Here is a 23,520-nt window from a genome sequence, read left to right as displayed (position 1 = left end):
TCAAACTTTACCACTCCTTCCCCTTCTGTCATGGGGTAGACTGAGACTGACCCCCCCCCCCCCCCCCATATCCCCCAAACCTTTCCACTCATCACGTTAATTTCACATTTCATGTATTTTGTGATCAATTCCCCCCCTGGGATAAATTAACTTCTATCATATCATAATTAATAACTTGGGTATTTCATCTGCAATGAATGATTGTGCACTGAATATTTCAATTGTGCTTTTTGCAGGTAGACCCTTTGCGATCGAGCTGCTTAACCCACATAGAACATCCTTTCTTCAAAAAGAGATAAAAGAACTTCAGCAGGTGATTGAGCTAAAGAACATGAATTTCCTCGGCACCTGTAGTTGGTTTGCTTATGCGTATAATTTTTGTGCTCTTTATAGAAAATTAATAACTCTACTGATAAAATTCGTGTTCGGGATTTACAGATAGTAACCAGGTAAGCACATCCATTTACATTAGTATCCAAATGTAAATTTAAAATAGGTTGCTTTTGGTATGCTAGCCTTTATAAATCAGAGCATTGAGTATAGAAGCTGGGATGTAATGTTAAAATTGTACAAGGCATTGGTGAGACCAAATCTGGAGTATGGTGTACAATTTTGGTCGCCCAATTATAGGAAGGATGTCAACAAAATAGAGAGAGTACAGAGGAGATTTACTAGAATGTTGCCTGGGTTTCAACAACTAAGTTACAGAGATAGGTTGAATAAGTTAGGTCTTTATTCTCTGGAGCGCAGAAGGTTAAGGGGGGACCTGATAGAGGTCTTTAAAATGATAAGAGGGATAGACAGAGTTGATGTGGACAAGCTTTTCCCTTTGAGAATAGGGAAGATTCAAACAAGTGGACATGACTTCAGAATTAAGGGACAGAAGTTTAGGGGTAATATGAGGGGGAACTTCTTTACGCAGAGAGTGGCAGCGGTGTGGAATGAGCTCCCAGTGGAAGTGGTGGAGGCAGGTTCATTGGTATCATTTAAAAATAAATTGGATAGGCATATGGATGAGAAGGGAATGGAGGGTTATGGTATGAGTGCAGGCAGGTGGGACTAAGGGGAAAAAAATTTGTTCGGCATGGACTTGTAGGGCCGAGATGGCCTGTTTCCGTGCTGTAATTGTTATATGGTTATATGGTTTATTGTAGAGGGAGTTTATGTGGCTCATCATTGGTGACCCTCGGACTATCTTTGACCGGACTTTACTGGCTTTATACTTGCACTAAACGTTATTCCCTTATCATGTATCTATACACTGCAAATGGCTCGATTGGAATCATGTATTGTCTTTCCGCTGACTGGTTAGCACGCAACAAGAGCTTTTCACTGTACCTCAGTACATGTGACAATAAACAAATTGACTAACTAACTAACATGAATATACTATTCAGAAAAGAGTTACCCAGCTTAATCTCAAATTTCAACACTTAGACTGTTCTACAAACTTAGGCTTTTCAAGTCTATATCCAACTCTTTGTTAAATGTGATGAGGGTTCCTGCTTTTTCCATCTTTCAGGCAGTGACTTCCAGACGCCTACCATCTTGTGGGTGAAAGAAACTTCAATTTTATTTCTGTCTCACCCTCCTATTAATCACTTTAATCTGTGCTCGCAGTTTCTCACCCTTCTGCAAAGGGGATTAGAATTTTCATTTGTACCTTTCAAGGATCCTCATCACATTTAAGGTTTCCCCCTCGCCCTCCCCGTGCCTAAGAAAACAACATGCGGCGCAGCGGTAGAGTTGCTGCCTTGTAGCACCAGAGACCCGGGTTCCATCCCGACTACTGGTGCTGGCTGTATGGATAATCCCATTATTGACCAACGAGGCTACATTTGAGCACCCATTGATGTAGTTTCAATTGTCCAATGGGGTCCTTCACAGAGTCAATATCTTGGCATTTATTTCCTTAATTAATGTTCCCAATAAGTAACTCGTTCCCAATATATGTTCCTTTAGGGAAGCAATAGGACATATGAAGGAAGGCGAAGAAGAGAAGACAAAGTCCTATAGTGCGCTAATTTGGACAGAGAAGCCCATTGAAAGAAATGACATCACATTTCTCCAGGATATAAAGGTACTGCAAAACACAATTGGCACTTAATTTCAGAATTACTTGTTCTACCGGAAATCAAATTTCCGATGTGAGCGCTATGATTCTGGTTCACAGCATTTTACCATGTGTGTCTGCGGCTATCGGGCCTGTCCCACTTACGTGACTTTTTCGGCGACTGCTGGCACCCGTCATAGGTCGTTACAGGTCGCCGAAAATTTTCAACATGTTGAAAATCCAGCGGCGACCAGAACAAGGTACGACCCTGTCGCCCAAAGAGTCGTAGCGGCTTTGACCTCGACTTCGGGAGGGAAATGGAATGCAGGGGAGAGACAAGAACTTTGCCTTCCATCACAGTGAGGAGGAGAGCCACTGTGATGGATGTTTATGTGAATAGTGTTGGTGTGTGTTTTGGTTCTTTTATTGTATGGCTGCAGAAACTACATTTCGTTTGAACCTCATGTGAGGTTCAAATGACAAATAAAGGTATTGTATTGTATTGTATTACTGGTCGCCGCTGAATTTTCAATATGTTGAAAATTTTTCTCAGGAAGGCAGGCAGGCAGGCAGTACAATAAAGGTTCAGTTATTCAATGTGTATCAGTTAATTAATATGTAGGAAGGAACGACAGATGCTGGTTTACACCAAAGTGTAATCAGGCAGCACCCTCACCCCTGATTCTCAGTCTGAAGAAGGGTCTCGACCCGAAACGTCACCTACTCCTTCTACCCAGAGATGCTGCCTGGCCTGCTGAGTTACTCCAGCATTTTGTGTCTTATCTCCAGCTAATTAATTATATCCAGTAATCTGCATGTAGGCTTGGGGTAAGGGGCTCCGGATGTCGGTTCTAAAATGCTGATTGCTGCATTTAGATGTCCTCTGAACTGGCTAATGGAATAACTATATATCCAGCCCGGTTAAAATTCCTGAGTATTTATTATAATGTTGAGAAGATGTTAGCACATTATATTTGCACCCTCATTAGGAATTTGAAATGGGCACATTTCCAAAGTAATATGATGAAATAATAGATAATGTCGAAGATAGACACTCAATGACAATATACAGTAGGTGCAGGAGTAGGCCGTTTGGCCCTTCGAACCAACATCGCCATTCAATGTGATCATGGCTGATCATCCCCAATCATAGTACCCCGTTCCTGCCTTCTCCCCATATCCCCTGACTCTGCTATCTTTAAGAGAACCTGCTTCCACCGCCCTCTGAGGCAGAGAATTCCACAGACTCACAACTCTCTGTGAGAAAAAGTGTTTCCTCATCTCCATTCCAAATGGCTTACCCCTTATTCTTAAACGGTGGCCCCCGGTTCTGGACTCCCCCAACATCGGGAACATGTTTCCTGCCTCCAGCGTGTCCAAACCCTTAATAATCTTATATTATTCAATATGATCCCCTCTCATCTTTCTAAACTCCAGAGTGTACAAGCCCAGCTGCTCCATTCTCTCAGCATATGACAGTCCCGCCATCCCGGGAATTAACCTTGTAAACCTACGCTGCACTCCCTCAATAGCAAGAATGTCCTTCCTCAAATGAGGGGATCAAAACTGCACACAATACTCCAGGTGTGGTCTCACTAGGGCCCTGTACAACTGCAGAAGGACCTCTTTGCTCCCATACTCAACTCCTCTTGTTATAAAGGCCAACATGCCATTCACTTTGTTCACTGCCTGCTGTACCTGCATACTTACTTTCATTGACTGATGAACAAGGACCCCCAGATCCCGTTGTACTTCCCCTTTTCCCAACTTGATACCATTTAGATAGTAATCTGCCTTCCTGTTTTTGCTACCAATGTGGTTAACCTCACATTTATCCATAATCAACTGCATCTTCCTTGCATCTGCCCACTCACCCAACATGTCCAAGTCACCTTGCATTCTCATAGCATCCTCCTCACAGTTCACACTGCCACCCAACTTTGTGTCATCTGCAAATTTGCTAATATTACTTTTAATCCCTTCATCTAAATCATTGATGTATATTGTAAATAGCTACGGTCCCAGCACCGAGCCTTGCAGTACCCCACTAGTCACTGCCTGCCATTCTGAAAGGGACCCGTTAATCCCTAAGCAACTCAGCGGGACAGGCAGCATCGTTTGATAGAAGGAATGGCCATTCCTTCTTTCCAGAGATGCTGCCTGTCCCACTGAGTTACTCCAGCATTTTGTGTCTTATCTTTGGTGTAAACCAGCATCTCCAGTTCCTTCCTACATAATTCATAATGCCATCAGGTCTGGAGAGATAACTGGTTATTTATGACATTTCAAAGAGAAAAATCCAAAAGAGAGGGATAGGTAGAACAGCTTTTTGGAATTTTAACCAGAATAGATATCCACTTGTTACATTAGTCATTTGTGATTTCATAGGACATCTAAAATTGCATTGCATGATGGAATACTATCTTCTAATAGTATGATTAGCAAATTGCTGTAAAAATGAAATTAGTCAGATCCCCTATCTGCAATGCTTGATATATTCTGTACAGTCTTTCTGAAACATGACCGTTCAGAATACAGGAGTGACAAATGGGAATGGTCTAGCATGGCATGAATGTCTGTCAGTCTCGGAGTTGCTAGGAGATGCATATTTCTGTTTTGCTTTGTGAATTGTAAATGTTGTTATCTCTGTAAACTGTTCAAGTGCGTACACCTTTATTCCCTTAACGAGGGAGCCCCATTTAATTGTTTCGAAAGCTAATCTGGGTTTTTCTGCTGACATGTAAACTTCAGAATCAATCCATCAAGTATCAAGGGACTAGGGTTATTATTCAATGGGAACAAGTCAGCCTGAAACTTTAATCCCAGTGGATCAAATTATCCGGGCACAATGGAGATTTCAGTTGTAAAAATGGGTTTGTGTGGAAATACAGGTGCACAACCTTTTATCCGGTGTTCCGGAAACCGAAAAACTCCGAAAACCGGCCATTTTTTCCAGATGTCGTCTGCGCACCAAAGCTCGCGTTTGGCGCCAAACTTGACCCGAAACGACCCCCGGTCAACCCAGGTCTGTACTACTGTAGCGGCTGCCTCCTCCCCGGAGACCGGGAGACGCTTAAACATCTGTAAATCATTGCTTAAATGTTAGTCAGTTCGTTTGGAGGGCTTTTATGTGAAGGGGGGGGTGAAGAGGTAAACTTTAATTCTTAGTCCCCTACCTTGTCGGAGAGGCGGGGAGCGGTCAATGCCTTACCGGGTCGCCGTGCAGTAAGCTCCGCAGCGAGAGGGATGTGGCAGCTGGGGCAGCGGGCGGCGCCGGTTGTAGCTCCGACCCCGGCAACTCTACCCCTGGCTGCGAGGCGCTCCAAATCCAGCGCGGCCCGCGGCAGGACGACCCAGCTCCACGAATGTTGGGAGTCGGCGGCGTCGCAGCGCTGGGATACCAGCGGGAAACGGGCAATGCCTTACCGGGTTGCCGTGCGGCAAGCTCCCGAGCGCTGTGGCCGCCGACCCAACGTTCGCGGAGCGTCGCTGGATTTGGAGCCGCGCAGCCAGGGGTAGAGTTACCGGGGTCGGAGCTCCAACCGGCGCCGCCCGCGGCCGGACGATGCCCCCAGCTCCGCGAGGTTGGGAGTCGCCGACCAGGTAGGGGACTAAGAATTAAAGTTTCCCCCTTCACCCCTACTCCACCACCACCACATAAAATCCCTTCAAACTAACTGACTAACATTTATGCAATGATTCTCCCGGTCTCCGGGGAGGAGGCAGCTGCTCCAGACTTTTCAAGCCGCCCGCGCTACCTACCTAATCTACGCTAAAAATCTTCCATTCGGAAATCCGAAAATGTCCGAAATCCGACAAGTGTCTGGTCCCAAGGCTTTCGGATAAAAGGTTGTGCACCTGTATTCCTAATGTGCAAAATGAATAGAATTGGGTGCCGATGGATAGCTATCAAACCAAGCAATTGTTCATCTTGTAAAATTTAAAATATATTCATACATTTTGCAAGGGTTATTTTCTAAAGGACAGTTTCTTAAATGGTTTAAGAAGCAGATGCTGGAAAATCGAAGGTAGACAAAAATGCTGGAGAAACTCAGTGGGTGCAGCAGCATCAATGGAGCGAAGGAAATAGGCAACGTTTCGGGCCGAAACCCTTCTTGCAATGGTTATTGATTATCCTAGATTATCTAGGAGTGTAGGTGCATGGTTCCTTGAAGGTGGTAGGTAGGTGATCAAAAAAGGTAGAGGTAGATAAGGTGGTCAAAAAAGCTTTTGGCACTTTGGCCTTCATCAGTCAGAGTACTGAGTATAGAAGTCGGGAGGTCACGTTGCAGTTGTATTAGACGTTAGCGAGGCCGTATTTAGAATATTGTGTTCAGTTCAGGGCACCATGTTATAGGAAAGATATTGTCAAGCTCGAAAGGGTTCAGAAAAAATTATGAGGATGTTGCCAGGACTCGAGGGTCTGAGCTATAGGGAGAGGTTGAGTAGGCTGGGTTTCTATTCCTTGGAGCGCAGGAGGATGAGGGGATATCTTATCAAGGTGTATAAGATCATGAGAGGAATAGATCGGGTAGATGCACAGAATCTCGTGCCCAGAGTAGGGGAATTGAGGATCTGTGGACATGGGTTCAAGGTGAAGGGGAAAAGATTTGATAGGAATCAGAAGGGTAACTTTTTCACGCAAAATGTGGTGGGTGTATGGAACAAGTTGCCAGAGGAGGTAGTTGAGGCTGGGACTCTCTCGGTGTTTAAGAAACAGTTAGACAGTTACATTGATCGGACAGGTTTGGAGGGATGTGGACCAAATGCAGGCAGGTGGAACTAGAGTAGATGGGACAAGTTGGCCGGTGTGGACATGTAGGGCCGAAGGGCCTGTTTCCACATTGTATCGCTCTATGACCCTATTGTCTGCTTTTGCATTAAAACTGCTTCTAAGATGTGAAATGTAGCAATTTTTTTGCATGTCTACAGGACCTAAAGATTGATCAGAAGACGCCACTGCGAGTTCTTCACCGAAGACCTCTGGCTGTAAGAATACGGGTCATTCACAACATGAAAGTAGAGTATGTAGATCAACATCATTTCCGTCTTTATTTGAAGACTCAGGCTGGATCGTATCTTTTAAAAAAAAATAAATTTGCATAATAATAAAGCAAAAGATGTAACTTTTTCAAAACTGACTTTTTTCCCCTGTGAAAACCTAAGTCAGTGTTGTATTAGTCTCAGCGATCAGTACAGATCTAGCAAAGTAGAGCTGGGAAACTGTGAGTGACTGTGGATCATCAACAACAGAAAGTTTAGTTTAGTTTAGTTTAGAGATACAGCGCGGAAACAGGCCCTTCGACCCACCGAGTCCGTGCCGACCAGCGATCCGCGCACATTAACACAATACTACACGCACCAGGGATATTTTTTACATTTACCAAGCCGATTAACCTACAAATCTAGACGTCTTTGGTGTGTGGGAGGAAACCGAAGTTCTTGGAGAAAACCCACGCAGGTCACGGGGAGAACTTCGTACAGACAGCACCCGTAGTTGGGATCAAACCCGAGCCTCCGGCACTGTATTCGCTGTAAGGCAGCAACTCTACCGCTGCGCCACCGTGACTGCCATGTACAATACTGTAAATAGGCACAAAATGCTGGAGTTTTGTGAGTAGCTTTTTGTGTCTATCTTAGTGTCTATGTTAGTTTCTCCAGCATGTTGTGTCTATCTTCAGTGTAAAACAGCATCGGCAGTTCCTTCCTACACTGTACAATACTGTAGTCTCTAACCCAATGGCTTGATCGTAAAGAAGAGGGTCTCTACCCAAAACGTCACCCGTTCCTTCTATTCAGAGACGCTGCCTGTCCCGCTGAGTTACTCCAACATTTTGTGTCTATTTTAATCTGTAATCCAATGGCTTGATTGTAAAGGAAAAATTGCCATGGTTCTATGAGTGTGGAGTATTGAAGGTAGGCTGTGAACAGCACCAGAACACCTCTAATTGAGGAGCCAAATTGGTGAAACTAATCGAACCTAAACAACAAAACGCCTTGCAATAGACAGAGCAAACTGATCCCACACCCAACATATCCCGCAGTTGTAGACCACACCTGGAGTATTGCGTACAATTTTGGTCTCCTAATTTGAGGAAAGACATTCTTGCCATAGAGGGAGTACAGAGAAGATTCACCAGACTGATTCCTGGGATCTCAGGACTTTCATATGAAGAAAGACTGGATAGACTCGGCTTGTACTCGCTAGAATTTAGAAGATTGAGGGGGGATCTTATAGAAACGGACAAAATTCTTAAGGGGTTGGACAGGCTAGATGCAGGAAGATTGTTTCCGATGTTGGGGAAGTCCAGAACAAGGGGTCACAGTTTAACGATAAGGGGGGAAATCTTTTAGGACCGAGATGAGAAAAACATTTTTCACACAGAGAGTGGTGAATCTGTGGAATTCTCTGCCACAGAAGGTAGTTGAGGCCAGTTCATTGGCTATATTTAAGAGGGAGTTAGATGTGGCCCTTGTGGCTAAAGGTATCATGGGGTATGGAGAGAAGGCAGGTACAGGATACTGAGTTGGATGATCAGCCTTGATCATATTGAATGGCGGTGCTGGCTCGAAGGGCTGAATGGCCTACTCCTGCACCTATTTCCTATGTTTCTATCCGCAGTGGACCTGTGAATGATCGTGGATAATTAAACAGCTAACTGGAGCAGGAGGCTCCAAGAACATCCCATCTTCAGCACTCTTCCCCTCTCCCACCTGCACACCATACCTGCAGAGTGTGACTGCCCGTAATTCCTCTCAGTCCGTTCTATTGGATAAGGTCAAAGGGAATAGGAGAAGAATTAGGCCATTCGGCCCATCGGGTCCACTCTGCCATTCAATCATGGCTGATCTATCTCTCTCTCCTAATCCCATTCGCCTTCCTTCTCCCCATAACCTCTGACACCTGTACTAATCGAGAATCTATCTATCTCTGCCTTAAAAAATATCCATTGAATTGGCCTCTACAGCCTTCTGTGGCAAAGAATTCCACAGATTCACCACCCTCTGTGACTAAAGAAATTTCTCCACATCTCCTTCCTAAAAGAATGTCCTTTAATTCTAAGGCTATGACCTCTAGTCCTAGACTCTACCACTAGTGGAAACATCCTCTCCACATCCACTCTATCCAAGCCTTTCACTATTCTGTATGTTTCAATGAGTTCCCCCCTCATTCTTCTAAACTCCAGCGAGTACAGGCCCGGTGCTGTCAAACGCTCATCATAGGTTATTCTGCTCATTCCTGGGATCATTCTTGTTAACAGCGTTTGAACGTGGCTGACACCAGACTCCGGAAAACGATGGACACAAAACGCTGGTGTAACTCAGCAGGGCAGGCAGCATCTCTGTCCCGTTGAGTTACTCCAGCACTTTGTGCCTATCTTCAGTGTACATCAGCATCTGCAGTTCCTTCCCACGCATTCTGAAAAAAAGATGCTCTGCCTAGTTTTGTCATTGAGGTTATTGAGCACGTGGAGGAATAGATTTGAGACGTGTTCAAAGCTTGAAAGTTGTAACATCCCCACTGGTGTCGGAGAGTCTCTGGTCCGTGCCAACTCAAGGTGGAGAAGGGCCTCGAACAAACTGATACATACTCTGAAGATAGACCCAAAAAGCTGGAGTAACTCAGCGGGCCAGAAGAAGAATCCGAAGAAGGGTCTCGACCCGAAACGTCGCCTATTCCTTTTCACCAAAGATGCTGTGTTACTCCAGCTTTTTGTGTCTATCTTCAGTTTAAACCAGCATTCTGCTGTCCGTTCCTACACACCTGAAACATCCTCAATCCCGTGACAGCTTTGCGTGGAAGGAGACAAGAACTCCTCTCTAAGGAGTTCCTTCATGCACGGGCCTCGGAGAATCCACAGCAAAAATAGTGGCCCCTGTGAAACCAATGCAAGAGACCTGGCCTCGCGAACGGAAAAGTGCTTTATCGCTCTTCCTCAACACCAAAGGAGGAAAAAAACCTGAAGATTTAAAAAATAATGAAATATAGGGAGAACTTTTATGGCAAGACATTTAGTTTTCCAGGTGGGGAATGCTGCTGGTCGAGACCTCTGTTCTGTGCTATGTTTGGATCGAGCAATGTTTATATTGGACTGATCTTAGTACATTATATGTCTCTGCTCCTTTCCTGCTTGGAAAAGCTTTTCCGTTGAACACAACCTATTTTATGTTCTAGATAAAACAAACGCCTGCGTGGCTTTTCCCCGGAAGTTCTGGTTTCCTCCGACACTCCAAACTACGGTGGCGCAGTGGTAGAGTTGCTGCCTTACTGCACCAGAGACCTGGTTCAATCCTGACTACGGGTGCTTGTCTGTATAGAGTTTTACATTCTCCCCATGACTGTAGTTTTCCCCAGGTGCCCCGGTTTCCTCCCACGTTCCGAAGACGTATGGGTTTGTAGGTTAATTGGCTTCAGCAAAGGTTATAAATTGTCTCTGGGTTGCAGGATAGTGTAAGTGCATGCTCATTTCACTCCACATCTCGTATGTGTATGTGATGAATAAACTTGACTTGACTTGATCGCTGGTTGGCACGGAGTTGATAGGATGAGGGGCCTGGTTTCTGCGTCGTATCTCTAAACTACTAAAAAATGGACTGCAATTGTTTGATCAATTATCAGACAAATGGCAAATACTGAATGGCTCTGCTGAGTCCTCTTGAAAGTCAGGAAGTTTCATGCTGATTCCATTAATGCTAACATAGAGTAGTTGTAACCATATTCTGTTGAATAGTAGATTTGTTCTTATGAAGAAATCTTATTCTTATTCTTGTTCTTATGAAGAATCTTGTTCTTGTTCTTATGAAGAAAGACTGGATAGACTTGGTTTATACTCTCTAGAATTTAGGAGATTGAGAGGGGATCTTATAGAAACTTACAAAATTCTTAAGGGGTTGGACAGGCTAGATGCAGGAAGATTGTTCCCGATGTTAGGGAAGTCCAGGACAAGGGGTCACAACTTAAGGATAAGGGGAAAATCCTTTAAAACCGAGATGAGAAGAACCTTTTTTCACACAGAGAGTGGTGAATCTCTGGAACTCTCTGCCACAGAGGGTAGTCGAGGCCAGTTCATTGGCTATATTTAAGAGTGAGTTAGATGTGGCCCTTGTGGCTAAGGGGATCGGGGGGTATGGAGAGAAGGCAGGTACGGGATACTGAGTTGGATGATCAGCCATGATCATATTGAATGGCGGTGCAGGCTCGAAGGGCCGAATGGCCTACTCCTGCACCTAATTTCTATGTTTCTATGTTCCTCAACTCTCCCATTAGCTATGTTAAAGAGTTTGTACATGGAGACTTTGGACGTACAAAGCCGAATCTTGGCACGCTAATGAACACGACAGCAGACATTCTTGAACTCGATGTGCTGGTGAGTGTCATTTCTATTATTTGTACTTTTGTCGGAAGTCAATTAGAAAAATCTGCATTATTTTGGGGATGGTCTTCAAGTTCAATGCTTTGCCAGAAACGGAACCCGATTTCTAACATCAATTATACTTTGAGTATTTTTGAGCTGTGGATTGCTGTTAATTTTTCAAAATGAGAGTCAGCTGGTTCAAATTGCGTATGTTGAGCAGTACAAGACAGACGTTGCATTGCGGCACTTCATGTACTAGAGATATTGTAGTTGTTCTTATGAAGGAAATGCCGTAGCCCATTTGTGGCTGGTAAGTGATACAAAGGGCAAGATAATAGCTCTCAGCCACTTGAAAGGACCTCTCATGGGTTAAGTATTCCCAATCTACAATCCACCTCATTGCACTCTTTGTTTAGCTTGCCCTTTCTCAGTACTGTAGTTGTAACTGTTTATTTTATACATTACCCATGTGGTATAATTTGACTGGGCAGCACATGAAACAAATGTTTCTATGACCATAAAGCATAGGAACAGAATTAGGCAATTCAGACTGTAGATTCTACTCCACCATTCGATCCTGGCTGATCTTTTTTTTCCCCCTCAACACCATTCTCCTGCCTTCTACCCTACAACCTTTGACGCCCTTACTAATCAAGACCCTATCGACCTCTGCCTGAAAAATACCCAATGTTCGGCCTCCTTAGCCTTCTGTGGCAATGAATACCACAGATTCACCACCCTCTGGCAAAATAAATTCCTCCCCGTCTCCATTTGGCAGCTATGTCCTTTTATTCTGTGGCTGTGCCCTCTGGATCTAAACTCCTCCATTCTATCCAGGCCTTCCATTAGCTGGTAGGTTTCAGTGAGATCCCCCTCATCCTTATAAACTCCAGTGAGTAAAGGCGCAGTGCCGATAACCTTAACCCTTAACTCCAACATTAACCCGATCATCTCCGGGATCATCCTCGTAAACCTTCTCTGGACTCTACACAACATCAGCACATCCTTGCTCAGATATAGGGCCCAAAACTGCTCACAATATTCCAAATGTAGCCTCACCTGTGCCTGATAAAGCCTCAGAATTACATCCTTGCTTTTATGTTCTAATAATCCCCTCAAAATGAATGCTAGCCTTGTATTTGCCTTCCTTACTGCCGAATGGACCTGCAAATTAATCTTTTGGTAATCCTCCCAAGTCCCTTTGCACCTCTGATTTTTGAATCTTCTCCCCATTTAGAAAATAGTCTACACCTTTATTCCTTCCATTGAAGCGCATGACTGAATACTTTGCTACGCTGTATTCCATTCGCCACTTCTTTGCCCACTCTCCCAACCTGTCCATGTCCTTCGGCAGCCTCCACAGTTCCTCAACACTACCTGCTCTTCCACCTATCTTTGTATCATCCGCAAACTTGACCACAAAGCCATCAATTTCCTCATCCAGATCATTAACATATAACGTGAAAAGCAGCGGACACAGCACTGACCCCTGCAGAACACCACTAGTCACTGGCAGCCAACCATAATAGACCCCTTTTACTCCCGCCCTTTGCATTCTGCCTGTCGGACAACCTTCTATCCACGAAAGTGCCTTGCCTCTAATACCGTGGGCTCCTATCTTGTTCAGCAGCCTCACACATGGCACCTTATCAAAGGCCTGAAAATCCAAATAAACACCATCCACTGACTCTCCTTTGTCTATCCTGCTTCTTACTTCCTCAAAAACCTCCAACAGACTTGTCAGGCAAGATCTCCCCTTAACAAAACTATGCTGACTTCCGCCTATTTTATCGTGTTCTTCCAAGTGCCCGAAAACCTCATCCTTAATAATGGACTCTAAAATTACTCCAACCACAGAAGTCAGACTAACTGGCCTATAATGTATTTTCTTTTGCCTCGCTTCCTTCTTGAGGAGCGGAATTACATTTGTGAATTTCCATTCCTGATACTATTCCATTCTTGAAAGATCATTGCTGATGCCTCCGCAATCTCGACATCAACCTCTTGCAGAAGCCTGAGGTGTAGTCCATCTGCCCCATTCTCCTCAGTAATACTGACTGAACTCACTTCTGCTCCCTGACTTTTGAATTTCTGGCCGTTTGCTGGTGTTATCCTCTGTGAAAATTACATTAAAAACCATGTTCTTGACTTCTTAACTCAGTTCATCTGCCATATATTTGTTCCTCATTACTACCTCTCCAGCATCATTCACCTGCCTCTATTGTACTCTATATATCTATATTCTTTTATATCTGTGAAAACTTTTACTTTTATATTGTTGGTTCGCCTACCTTCATCTTTTCTCCCCTTATTAGCTTTTTGGCTACCTGCTATTGTTTTTTTTTAATGGTTCCTTGTTCCTCCAGCTTCTCACTAATCTTTGCTAATGTGCTAATATGCCTTGTCTTTTAGTTTTATGCTGTCTTTGACATACCTTGGTCACCTCCTCTTAGAATCTCCCTCTTTGGGATGAAGATATGCTGCATCTTCTGACTTCCAGAAATATCCGCCATTGCGGTTCCACCGTAATTCCTGCTGGGGTCCCTTCCAGTCCGCTTTAGCCAGCTCGTGCCTCCGTAGTTGCCTTTCCTCAACAGTAACACTGATGCGTACGATTTCAGCATCTCCCTCTCAAATTGCAGGTTGAATTCTATCATATTATGCCATTTGCCAAAGGAGGGGGGCTGTCTTTTTAACTGACAACAAAAATGTGTCTTGTTTGTTCCTTGAGAACGTTTTGCTCTTTAAGGGCAGAATCTGTTCTCTGCTCAGGAACTCCTTGGATGATATAATAAGGCACATTTTGGAAATCTGGTTGCAAAAACTAGGAGAGGCTAACAGCGTTGTAACATCCCATTTTTAAAGGTGGACAAAAATGCTGGAGAAACTCAGCGGGTGAGGCAGCATCTATTGAGTGAAGGAAATAGGCAACGCTTCGGGTCGAGACACTTCTTCGCTGCTTTGAGAACTTTTATATCTGACATCATTTGTAAAAGCTAATAATCTATTAGTGGTAGTCAGTACATTGTGCAGATTCTGTAATGTTGATTGTGTCAAATGCTGTTATGGTGAAACATGTTCTCTTTTCATTTCTTCAGTCTGTAGATGTTGACTGGCCTCCTAAATTGGATGAATGAAGTTTATGCAACTGCTGGATAATTGTGCCCGGTTAAAGCTACAGCCAAAAAAAACATTAAATATATCATTGGAACTGGTTTGTTTTCATAATTAAAAAAAAAAAATGTTTATTAGCGGAGGTTGCAGGTGGTTGCCGGAGGTTGCAGGTAGTGGAAGCAGGTAGGGAGACTGACAAAAACCTCCGGGAACCGCACGGAAACCTTGGGTGGGACACAAAGTCTCCAGAGGTTTCCGTTCAGGTTTCCTAAGTGGGACAGGGGCATTATGCATTCTTCACAATTTGCACTGAGCGTTCTGCTGCTCCATTTGAAGCGGGATGGTATGGAGCGACTAGCGTGTTTTACACCATTCCCTTTCATGAATTGTGCAAGCTTTTGTGAACAGAATTGAGGTCCGTTATCAGACACAATTTCCGCTGGAAATCCATAGGGATGTAAACAATCCTCGTAAAATGTCTATCGTTTTGCTGGATGACATTTTTGTTCATTGGAAAAACAACCCACTCGGAGTGACTATCAATCCCAATGAACAATTGTTGTCCATCTAACTCTGCCAAGTCAACGTGTAATCTTTGCCACCCTCTAGCCGGCCATTTCCATGGCTGTAGCGGTAATGTTGGTGGATTCTTTCCAACTGGTTGACATGTGCTACACTCTTTCCCCATTTGTTCTATGTCCTAATCTAGACCAGGCCACCATAGATAGCTTCTAGCTAGACTCTTTGTTAGACACATTCCCAAATGCTGATCATGAACATCTCCTAGCAATTTTACTCCATATTTTTCAGGAATTCCCACTCTCGCTCCCCACATGACACAACATTGGTCGCCTGAAAGGTCATTCCTATGTACAAATAATGGTTTCAGTTCTGCCTCTGAATCCAACAATTTGTTTGGCCATCCATTTGTAACATACTCCTGCACTCTTGACAAAAGTCAGTCAGTGCGAGTAGCCTTCCGAATGTCTCCTGATGTGATGGGTAATAAGACACATTCTCTCTGTTTGGGGTAACCACCGATTCCAAAGGTAATCTAGACATGGCATCAGCATTGCTGTGCTCTGCTGCCTTACGATACTGGATATCATACTGGTATGCAGACAATATCAATGGCCATCTTTGCATTCGGGCTGCTGCCAGAGTTGGTATGTGTGCTTTTGGATTTAGGATCACTGTCAACAGCTTGTGATCTGTCTCGATTACAAACCTTCTACCATACAAGTATTTGTGAAACCTAACGCCAAAAATCAATGCAAGAGCCTCTAGCTCTATTTGCGCATAATGTCTCCCACTGGCATTGAGTGTTCTAGACGCAAATGCTATTGGCCTCTCCTCTCCGTTTTCTAGCACATGAGAGATCACATCATCAACACCGTATGGTGAAGGAAGCATCAGATGCTAACTTCATTGGCTTATTTACATTATAATGAACAAGCATTGTACTCTCTGCCAACTGAGCTTTACACGACTTGAAAGCTTGGTCACATTCACGTGCCCACTTCCATGCTACATCTTTTCTCAAAAGCTCGTTCAAGGGATGTAAACAGGTGGGCAGATTTGGCACTAACTTCCCATAATAATGCACTAATCCTAAAAAGGATCGGATCTCAGAGATGTTTCTGGGTGTGGGCGCGTTCTTGATCGCATCAACTTTACCCTTGGTGGGGTGTAGACCATCCTTGTCTATCTTATGACCCAAGTACTCTACCGAGTTCTGAAAGAACTCACACATCTGTGCCTTCACTCTTACACTGTGTGTCTCAAGGCATTTGAGTACCTCTTCCAACCTTTCATCATGTGTCTCCATGTCAGGGGCTGAGATGAGGATGTCATCCAAGTAACACACCACACCTTCAATTCCCTCTAGAATGTGTGTCATCACCCCTTGAAAAATCCCTGGGGCTGATGATATGCCAAATGGGAGCCTATTGAACTGAAACAATCCCAAATGCATCATTCCCACATCACCCCAATCCTTGCCTCTCTCCACTGGCTCCCTGTGCGGTTCCGTATACATTTCAAGACCCTCTATGTCTACAAAGCACTCAATGGTCTTTCCCCCTCCTACATATAAAGTCTTCTCACCCACCACTCCACCTCCAGGTCCCTCAGATCGGCTGACTTGGGGCTGCTGAATATCCCGCGGTCTAGGCATAAGCTCAGGGGTGACCACGCCTTTGCGGTTGCAGCCCCTAGACTGTGGAACAGCATCCCCCTTCCCATCAGAACTGCCCCCTCCATCGACTCCTTTAAGTCAAGACTAAAAACTTATCTATACTCCCAAGCCTTTCCTGACGTCCACTGAGCGAGGGCTATATGTATATATGTATGTAGTTTGTTTGTTTATACTATTCTTATAAATGTAAAGCACTTTGGCCAACGAGAGTTGTTTTTTAAATGTGCTATATAAATAAATTTGACTTGACTTGCATTGATAGTCAGCTTGGATTTAGATTTGCCATCTACATCTAACTGCAATTAGGCATTAGTCAAGTCCATTTTTGTGACGTCTTGACTGCCTGTGATGGTGCTGAACAAAGCCTCTGCCGTTGCTAGGGTATCGGGTTTGCTACCTTCAAGTACCTGGTTTACGATTACCTTATAATCCCCACTACCAGTCTAACACTACCATCGGGTTTAGGTACAACTACAATGGGTGTTGCCTGGTGTACTTTGTGGTCCGGTATCTGTTATACCATTGTTGTGACTCTAGAATGATCACAAGTAATTAGGGGTTTGAAGCTGAGCATAAAGCAAGGCTCTGTTTATTTCACGGCCATCTGGAACCAGTGCCCGCCCATATTACGTCATTCCCACATATACATGTTGCTATGCGGGCAAACAAAGTAGTCCTTGCAATATCACAACATAGGCTGTGATGGATTGGACCGGGGGGGATAGGATGGAGTTGAGGTATGTGGGAATTAATTTGGTGGGACATGAACAAGCAGATACAATGGGTCTGCCAGGACAGTTCTGTTTGTCGATTTTGGGGAGAAGATAAAATCGGGCCGTGCGAGGCTGGGGAGCGATAAGGTTGGAGACTTTAGAGGGCAGGGAACCGGAAGTAATAAAATCAGAAATGGTGTGTGATATTATGGTCTGGTGCTCGTCTGTGGGGTCATGGTCCAAGGATAAGTAGGAGGAGGTGTCTGAGAGTTGTCAGCCTAGTAGAGGTCAGCGTGCCAGACTACCACGGCACCTCCCTTGTCGGCGGGTTTGATTATCAAATCGGGGTTGTTGCAGAGTGAGTGGAGGGCTGTACGTTCAGTGGGGGGAGAGGTTAGAGTGAGACGGGAGTGGAAAAGTTGAGGTGGTTGATGCCCTGCAGGCAGTTGGAAATAAAAAGGTTCTAAAGGAGGTAGAGGGCTATCCCAGGGGAGTCCACAGGAGGGGGTCCGTTGGAAACGGGAGAAGGTGTCATCATTGGGTGGTGATGACATCCCATAAAAAAAGGTGCGGAGGTGGAGGCGACGGAAGAAGAGCTCCACATCGTGGTGGACCCGGAACTCGTTGAGGTGGAACGGAGGGGAACAAAGGTGAGACCTCTGCCGAGGACAGACCGTTCGGTATCGGAAAGGAGGAGGTCAGGGTGAATGGTGAACACACAGCACGGATGGGGGTTGGGGTCGGAGGAAGGCAGGTGAGTAGATGGAGGCCGAGACAATGTCCAGTGGGGGAGGATGGTGGGTGTTCAGGGAGGAGGGGGGCATGAGGACTATTATATGGGTGGGGAGTAGCTGGGGCCACCTGGTTAAAAGGGGGAGGTCAAGTCAAGGAGTGTTGGTGGAAGGACCGGTCTGGAGGCGGGCAAGTTTGTGGTCCTTGGTCGAGTCCAGGTAGGCGAGGAAGCATTTGGTGAGGGCATGGATCTACCGTTGAATGAAGTACAGTTGGGGTCCATTACAGGTGTGGGTGAGCGAGGCCCGGAGCTGTGGGAGAGTCGGAGCGAGGGCCTGCTGGTGCCGGCGCATCGCAGCCAGTGTGGAACGCAGGGCACGGATACAGGAGAACTGTTGCGAAAAGCGGCAGGTTGACCGTCAGTACCTATAGGGGCCGAACTATGATGTCTGGAACCGGAGCTGGAATACACGAGGTAAAAGATGGAGGCTCAGCCATGTTCCGAGAAAACAAACGTCAGGAGAGCTGCGGTGAATTCCCTCGGCACGTAGTAAGGACGGCACTTCACGCAACTCGTGAACAACTACTTTCACTTTTAATATTGTCCTATCAGGAACACATGACAATAAACTCTCTTGAATCTTGAATCAACACTTTCACCAGGTGAATCATCGAAAGTCAAGGCAGGCCACAAATGATGCCAGCATTTATTTAGTGTTGTCGTTTGCACCTTCTCTCAGACACTACCAATGAACCAAAGCATGTTTTTCGTGTTATATTCTTCAATAAATAAATGTCTCTACAGGCTTGCCAGCATTGACCATATCTAAGAAGAAGATATGTCTGAAGATAAGTCTGAAGAAGGGTTTTGGGCCGAAACGTTGCCTATTTCCTTCGCTCCATAGATGCTGCTGCACCCGCTGAGTTTCTCCAGCTTTTTTGTGTACCTTTGACCATATCTAACATGTGTTACCTGAAAAGTGAGCGATACATAGCCTTCATAGAGCATTGGTCTTGGGACTGGATAAGGGATTGCCAATATAATGCAGTTTCATCTGCTTTGTAGACTTGCTCGGGACGGAGGTGCTTGTTAGCTATGACTTGGCAAATTCATCCACATACTCGCAGCTCCTACATGGTCTGCAGGTAGTTTTCCACACCACACTTTACTCATGGCATTTTCAATGTCACCAATTAAGGTACAGTGACATTCGTATTCAAGAGAGTTGGACAGAGCTCTTAAAGATAGCGGAGGCACACAAGTGTGACAATAGTGAGGATGGTTTCAAACACGTGTGTGCCTCCGCTATCTTTAAGAGCTCTGTCCAACTCTCTTGAAAGCATACAGGGAATTGGCCTCCACTGCCTTCTGAGGCAGAGAATAGTAAGATTAAACGAGAACTTTACCAGTTTGACGTTTGATCTTTATTTTATGAGGAGTTACGTCGAGGGACTACGTGAAGAAGGCCGTCCAGGCGCACGCGCGTCAAACTTCAAAGCAGCGTTATGAAATCACAGATGATATACTCCGAAGCATAATAGTAAGCTTACCTTACCTTAACTTACCTTTGATCTTTATTAGGGTGGGAGCGGAGGGCATGTAGTCCCTCGACGTAACTCCTCATAACATAAAGATCAAACTTCAAACTGGTAAGTTCTCGTTTAATCTTACTATTTTACTTCGGAGTCACGTGAGTGACTACGTGAAGATTTTAAAGCTCTGTGATTTCAGGCCGTAGATTGGGTTCCAGCGTATCACTGCATTTTGCTTGACTCTAGGAGTGAAATACAGTCAATAACATGCAAACCATCATACTTGTTTAATTAATTAATGGTTTATTTTATGATAAACATTATGTGTCCCATTTAAATCTCTAGGGCCATTTAATACTGAATTCAAAACAGTACCACCAAATACACCAGGGTCTGCAATTTCTTTGTGATACTTGTGCAACATCCTTTCATTTTCCCATCCTGCAGCCGCGAGGATATGGTCTATTGGAACGTCCAAATCCTTGGCCGCTGATGTTGCCGCCGCCCTAGTGGAATGAGATTTAAATTTGTCAGTATCAATTTCTGCATCCAATAGCACCTTCTTCAGCCATCTTGAAATTGTTTGTGTTGTCACTTTTTTGTGTGGCTTTTTTATGGCTGATGAATAATCCAGATTCTACAGCTCTAAGATGTTTGGTAGTCTCAATGGAGTATATTAAATATGCAACTACACAAAGTCTTTGATCTGCAGGATATGCTGAAAATCAATTTACACCCCGAGACTCCTGGTCTGCTCTGTTTTAGTAGGTCATAGACATAGAATGTAATTTCCTCTGTTTTCATTGCCATTCTGTCTATCCTTAACTTGTGTAATGTTTGTACTCTTTGAGCTGAGACTAAAGCCATTAACATGACTACTTTCATCGTAATTTTGTCTAACGACAAATTTGAGATGGGATCCCAATCCCTAAGTAGTGATAGTACATCCCTCATATTCCAGATTTCCGTATATCTCGGTCTGGGAGGTTTAGCATTAAAGATGCCCTTCATGTATCAACAAATCAAAGGGTGTGATCCTAGAACTTGGTGTTCCGATGGTCTCGATAAGTATGCCGACAAAGCATTCCTTGCTGTGTTGATCGCACTGTAGCTTAAATTATCATCAAAATGTAATTTTGACAAAATTCTACAACATCTGAAGCGTCTGCAGTGTGGTAAGAAATATTTTGTGTTGAACAAACTGTTCCCATTTCTTAATGTAAGAAATGTACTGCTTCTAGGTACTAATTCTCCATGATCCTGTAATTACATCCATAGAGTGATCTGATAGTCTTCTTCCAACATATGGTCTTTTTAGAATCTGCAAATCAATAAGATCATGTAAAGGATGAAATTCACCAGTTACAGGGTGCACAAGTAGGCTTTCTTGTCTAAAGACATCCATAATGGGTCAGTCACCATTTTTAACCCTAATGGATACCATGTTTGTGTGGGCCAATCTGGAACCACCACCAATCCTGAAGCATAATCTTGTTTGATCTTCTGTAGACACCTACTGATCAGACACCCCTGGTGTTTCAATCTGGATGCAAACAAGTCAATTTCTGGTTTCCCAAATGTTTTCACAATTTTGTGGAAAATGTCACGATTTAACATCCATTCTGTGTTGTCATTGAAATTACTTGACCTAGTATCTGCAATTATGTTGAATTTACCTGGTAGGTAAATTGCAGAAAACCAAATATCTTTCTCAGTGCACCAGTGCCAAATCATGTTTGCCAATCTGTCACATGCTTCTGACTTGATTCCACCCATGTGATTGACATGTGCCACTGCCATAGTGTTGTCAATCTGAACCTGTACATGCAAATTTTGTACCTTTCGGCAAAGGGCTTTCAACCCATGCAATACACTTAGTAATTCAAGACAATTAATGCCATGTGTCTCGAGCAAAGGTTCTTCCTCTGCATTCCATCTACCTCCACAGCTTGAGATGGCATCCGCAGCTCCCCATCCCAGTGCACTTGCATCTGTTTGTAAAATGGTAGCTGGTGATTCAATCAGAATTTTCCTGTAAGAGTAATCCATATTTTTAATCCACCATTTTATATCCTCAATTGCTGTGTTAGTTAGTTGCATTGGTCTATCGAAATGCCCAGCATGTCTTTCCAATACTGATATCTTTGCTCGCTGCAGCTGCTGATAATGCAGTGGTCCAAACTGAACAGCTGGAAATGAAGCAATTAACTTGCCAATTAGACTTGCTGCTTCTGATTGATGGTTGTTTGTCTGCAATTAGCACCTTACAACCCTTAATCACTTGCAGCTATTGTCCTTGGGTAAACTCACTATCATGTGGTCTGAATTAATAGTGAACCCCAAGTAATCAATTATTTTGTTGTGTGTCAGTCTGGATTTCTCTGGGTGAATCACAAAGCCCAGTTATTGAAATGTAAGTTTTACTTTTAAAACTGAGGCTGTTGCCATGTCTTCAGTGTCTCCCATAATAAAATATAATCCAAATAAGCCATAATCAAATGACCTTGAGCTCTTAACAATGCTAAGAGTGTTTACAAAACTGCTGAAACCAATCTAGGAGCTGAAGTTAAGCCATTGGGCAATGCTTTGAATTGCCACTAAGTAATATACATCTTGGAGATTGCCATATAGCATTCTGTTGAAATTAATTGCAAAGCATCAGTAAAAGTCTCCATGTTTATACTGTACAAAAGGTTTGAGATTTGTGAGGTCTAAAATTACCCTACTACCCCCATCCCTTTTTAGTCTAGAGAAAATACTAGATATAAACTGATGGTTTTGATGTTGTTTTCTCTATTATCCGTTTTTTACTCAAAATATCAATTTCTATTTGAATTTTTCTAATCTCCTCTTTAGAGAAAATTGAATACATTTTGGAATATGTTGAGTAGGGGATTTTCATTCTGTTAAAATTCAATTCTAAACCGTATATATGCATCAGATGTTATTAGCTTCCATTCTTTTAAAAAGAATTGTAACCTACCCCCAATTTGTAAGTAGGACACATCTGATATGTTTCTTTCAGAACCAGAACCACCTACCTCAGGGTTTACCGATGTCACTCTTTGTACCTTGCCCCTTGTGGGAATATCATGTCCTCCACGTTCTGGGGTTGTATTCAGTTCCCCGTCGGTATGGATATTGCCTTTTAGCTGTGCTGCCAAACATCGGCGGCTTCATCATCCCGATGATTATTGATTCTTCATTGAGAACCTTCAGTTTTTTTTGGCAAGCTCTACTCCAAAGAGTAAATGTGGCAATTGTATATTAGATGGTTTACAGAGCCCTGTAAACTTAGGATGTATGTTAGGTCTTATCACAGATTTACTCCAAAATGTGCATTACACATCATTCCCATCACATCCTGTTGTGACGTTGTCACATTTCCTTCTTCCAGATCTCTGGCAAATGCCGTCATGCTTGACCCCATTAATTTTAATACCCGCTGTAATCTCATTTCTTGAGCTTTTACTGCAGTGCCCATATAATTCCACACTGCTTTGTAAACAGCCGGAACTCCTAACAGAGCACAGTTCTGCAGGATTTTATATTTGTTCACAATTTCATCCATCGTTGGTCTTCCAAATGATGGGAAAGCAGGTAATTTATACTCTCTGCTATCTCCTCTGGTAGAGGTTTTCCCTTGTGTCTGGGACTAGAGAACGTTTGGGCCAGCTCTGGCACTTTTCTTTTTTGCATTGGCTCTGGTCCTCAACTGATTCGTTATCAGAGTATTCTGGATATTCCTCCTCATAATGGGTTTCACCTGGATTTTCATATCCGGTATTACATGCGATGGCTCTATGATAGGCCTACGCTTTT

At 43.9% G+C, this 23,520-nt stretch overlaps 1 protein-coding gene across 2 annotated transcripts in view; it reads left to right on the top strand.

Moving 5' to 3' along the window:
• The window catches only part of pus10 (pseudouridine synthase 10), a 60,880-nt gene extending 45,911 nt beyond the window's left edge, over positions 1 to 14,969 (top strand). Inside the window, exons 12-17 of one of the 2 annotated variants that reach the window (XM_055639897.1) lie at positions 237 to 313; positions 394 to 449; positions 1,963 to 2,080; positions 6,986 to 7,128; positions 11,322 to 11,421; positions 14,508 to 14,969. In XM_055639897.1, the coding sequence (XP_055495872.1) occupies positions 237 to 313; positions 394 to 449; positions 1,963 to 2,080; positions 6,986 to 7,128; positions 11,322 to 11,421; positions 14,508 to 14,546 (533 nt within the window). In that variant the 3' untranslated portion in view covers positions 14,547 to 14,969. The remainder of the gene's footprint in view (positions 1 to 236; positions 314 to 393; positions 450 to 1,962; positions 2,081 to 6,985; positions 7,129 to 11,321; positions 11,422 to 14,507) is intronic. The other variant, XM_055639896.1, reaches the window with a different exon arrangement.
• Positions 14,970 to 23,520: the final 8,551 nt, after the last annotated feature.

The sequence above is a fragment of the Leucoraja erinacea genome, chromosome 8, assembly GCF_028641065.1.
Source record: "Leucoraja erinacea ecotype New England chromosome 8, Leri_hhj_1, whole genome shotgun sequence".
NCBI lineage: Eukaryota > Metazoa > Chordata > Chondrichthyes > Rajiformes > Rajidae > Leucoraja > Leucoraja erinaceus.
The sequence above is the reverse complement of the archived record's forward strand: the minus strand, read 5'-3'. Positions and strand labels throughout refer to the sequence as shown.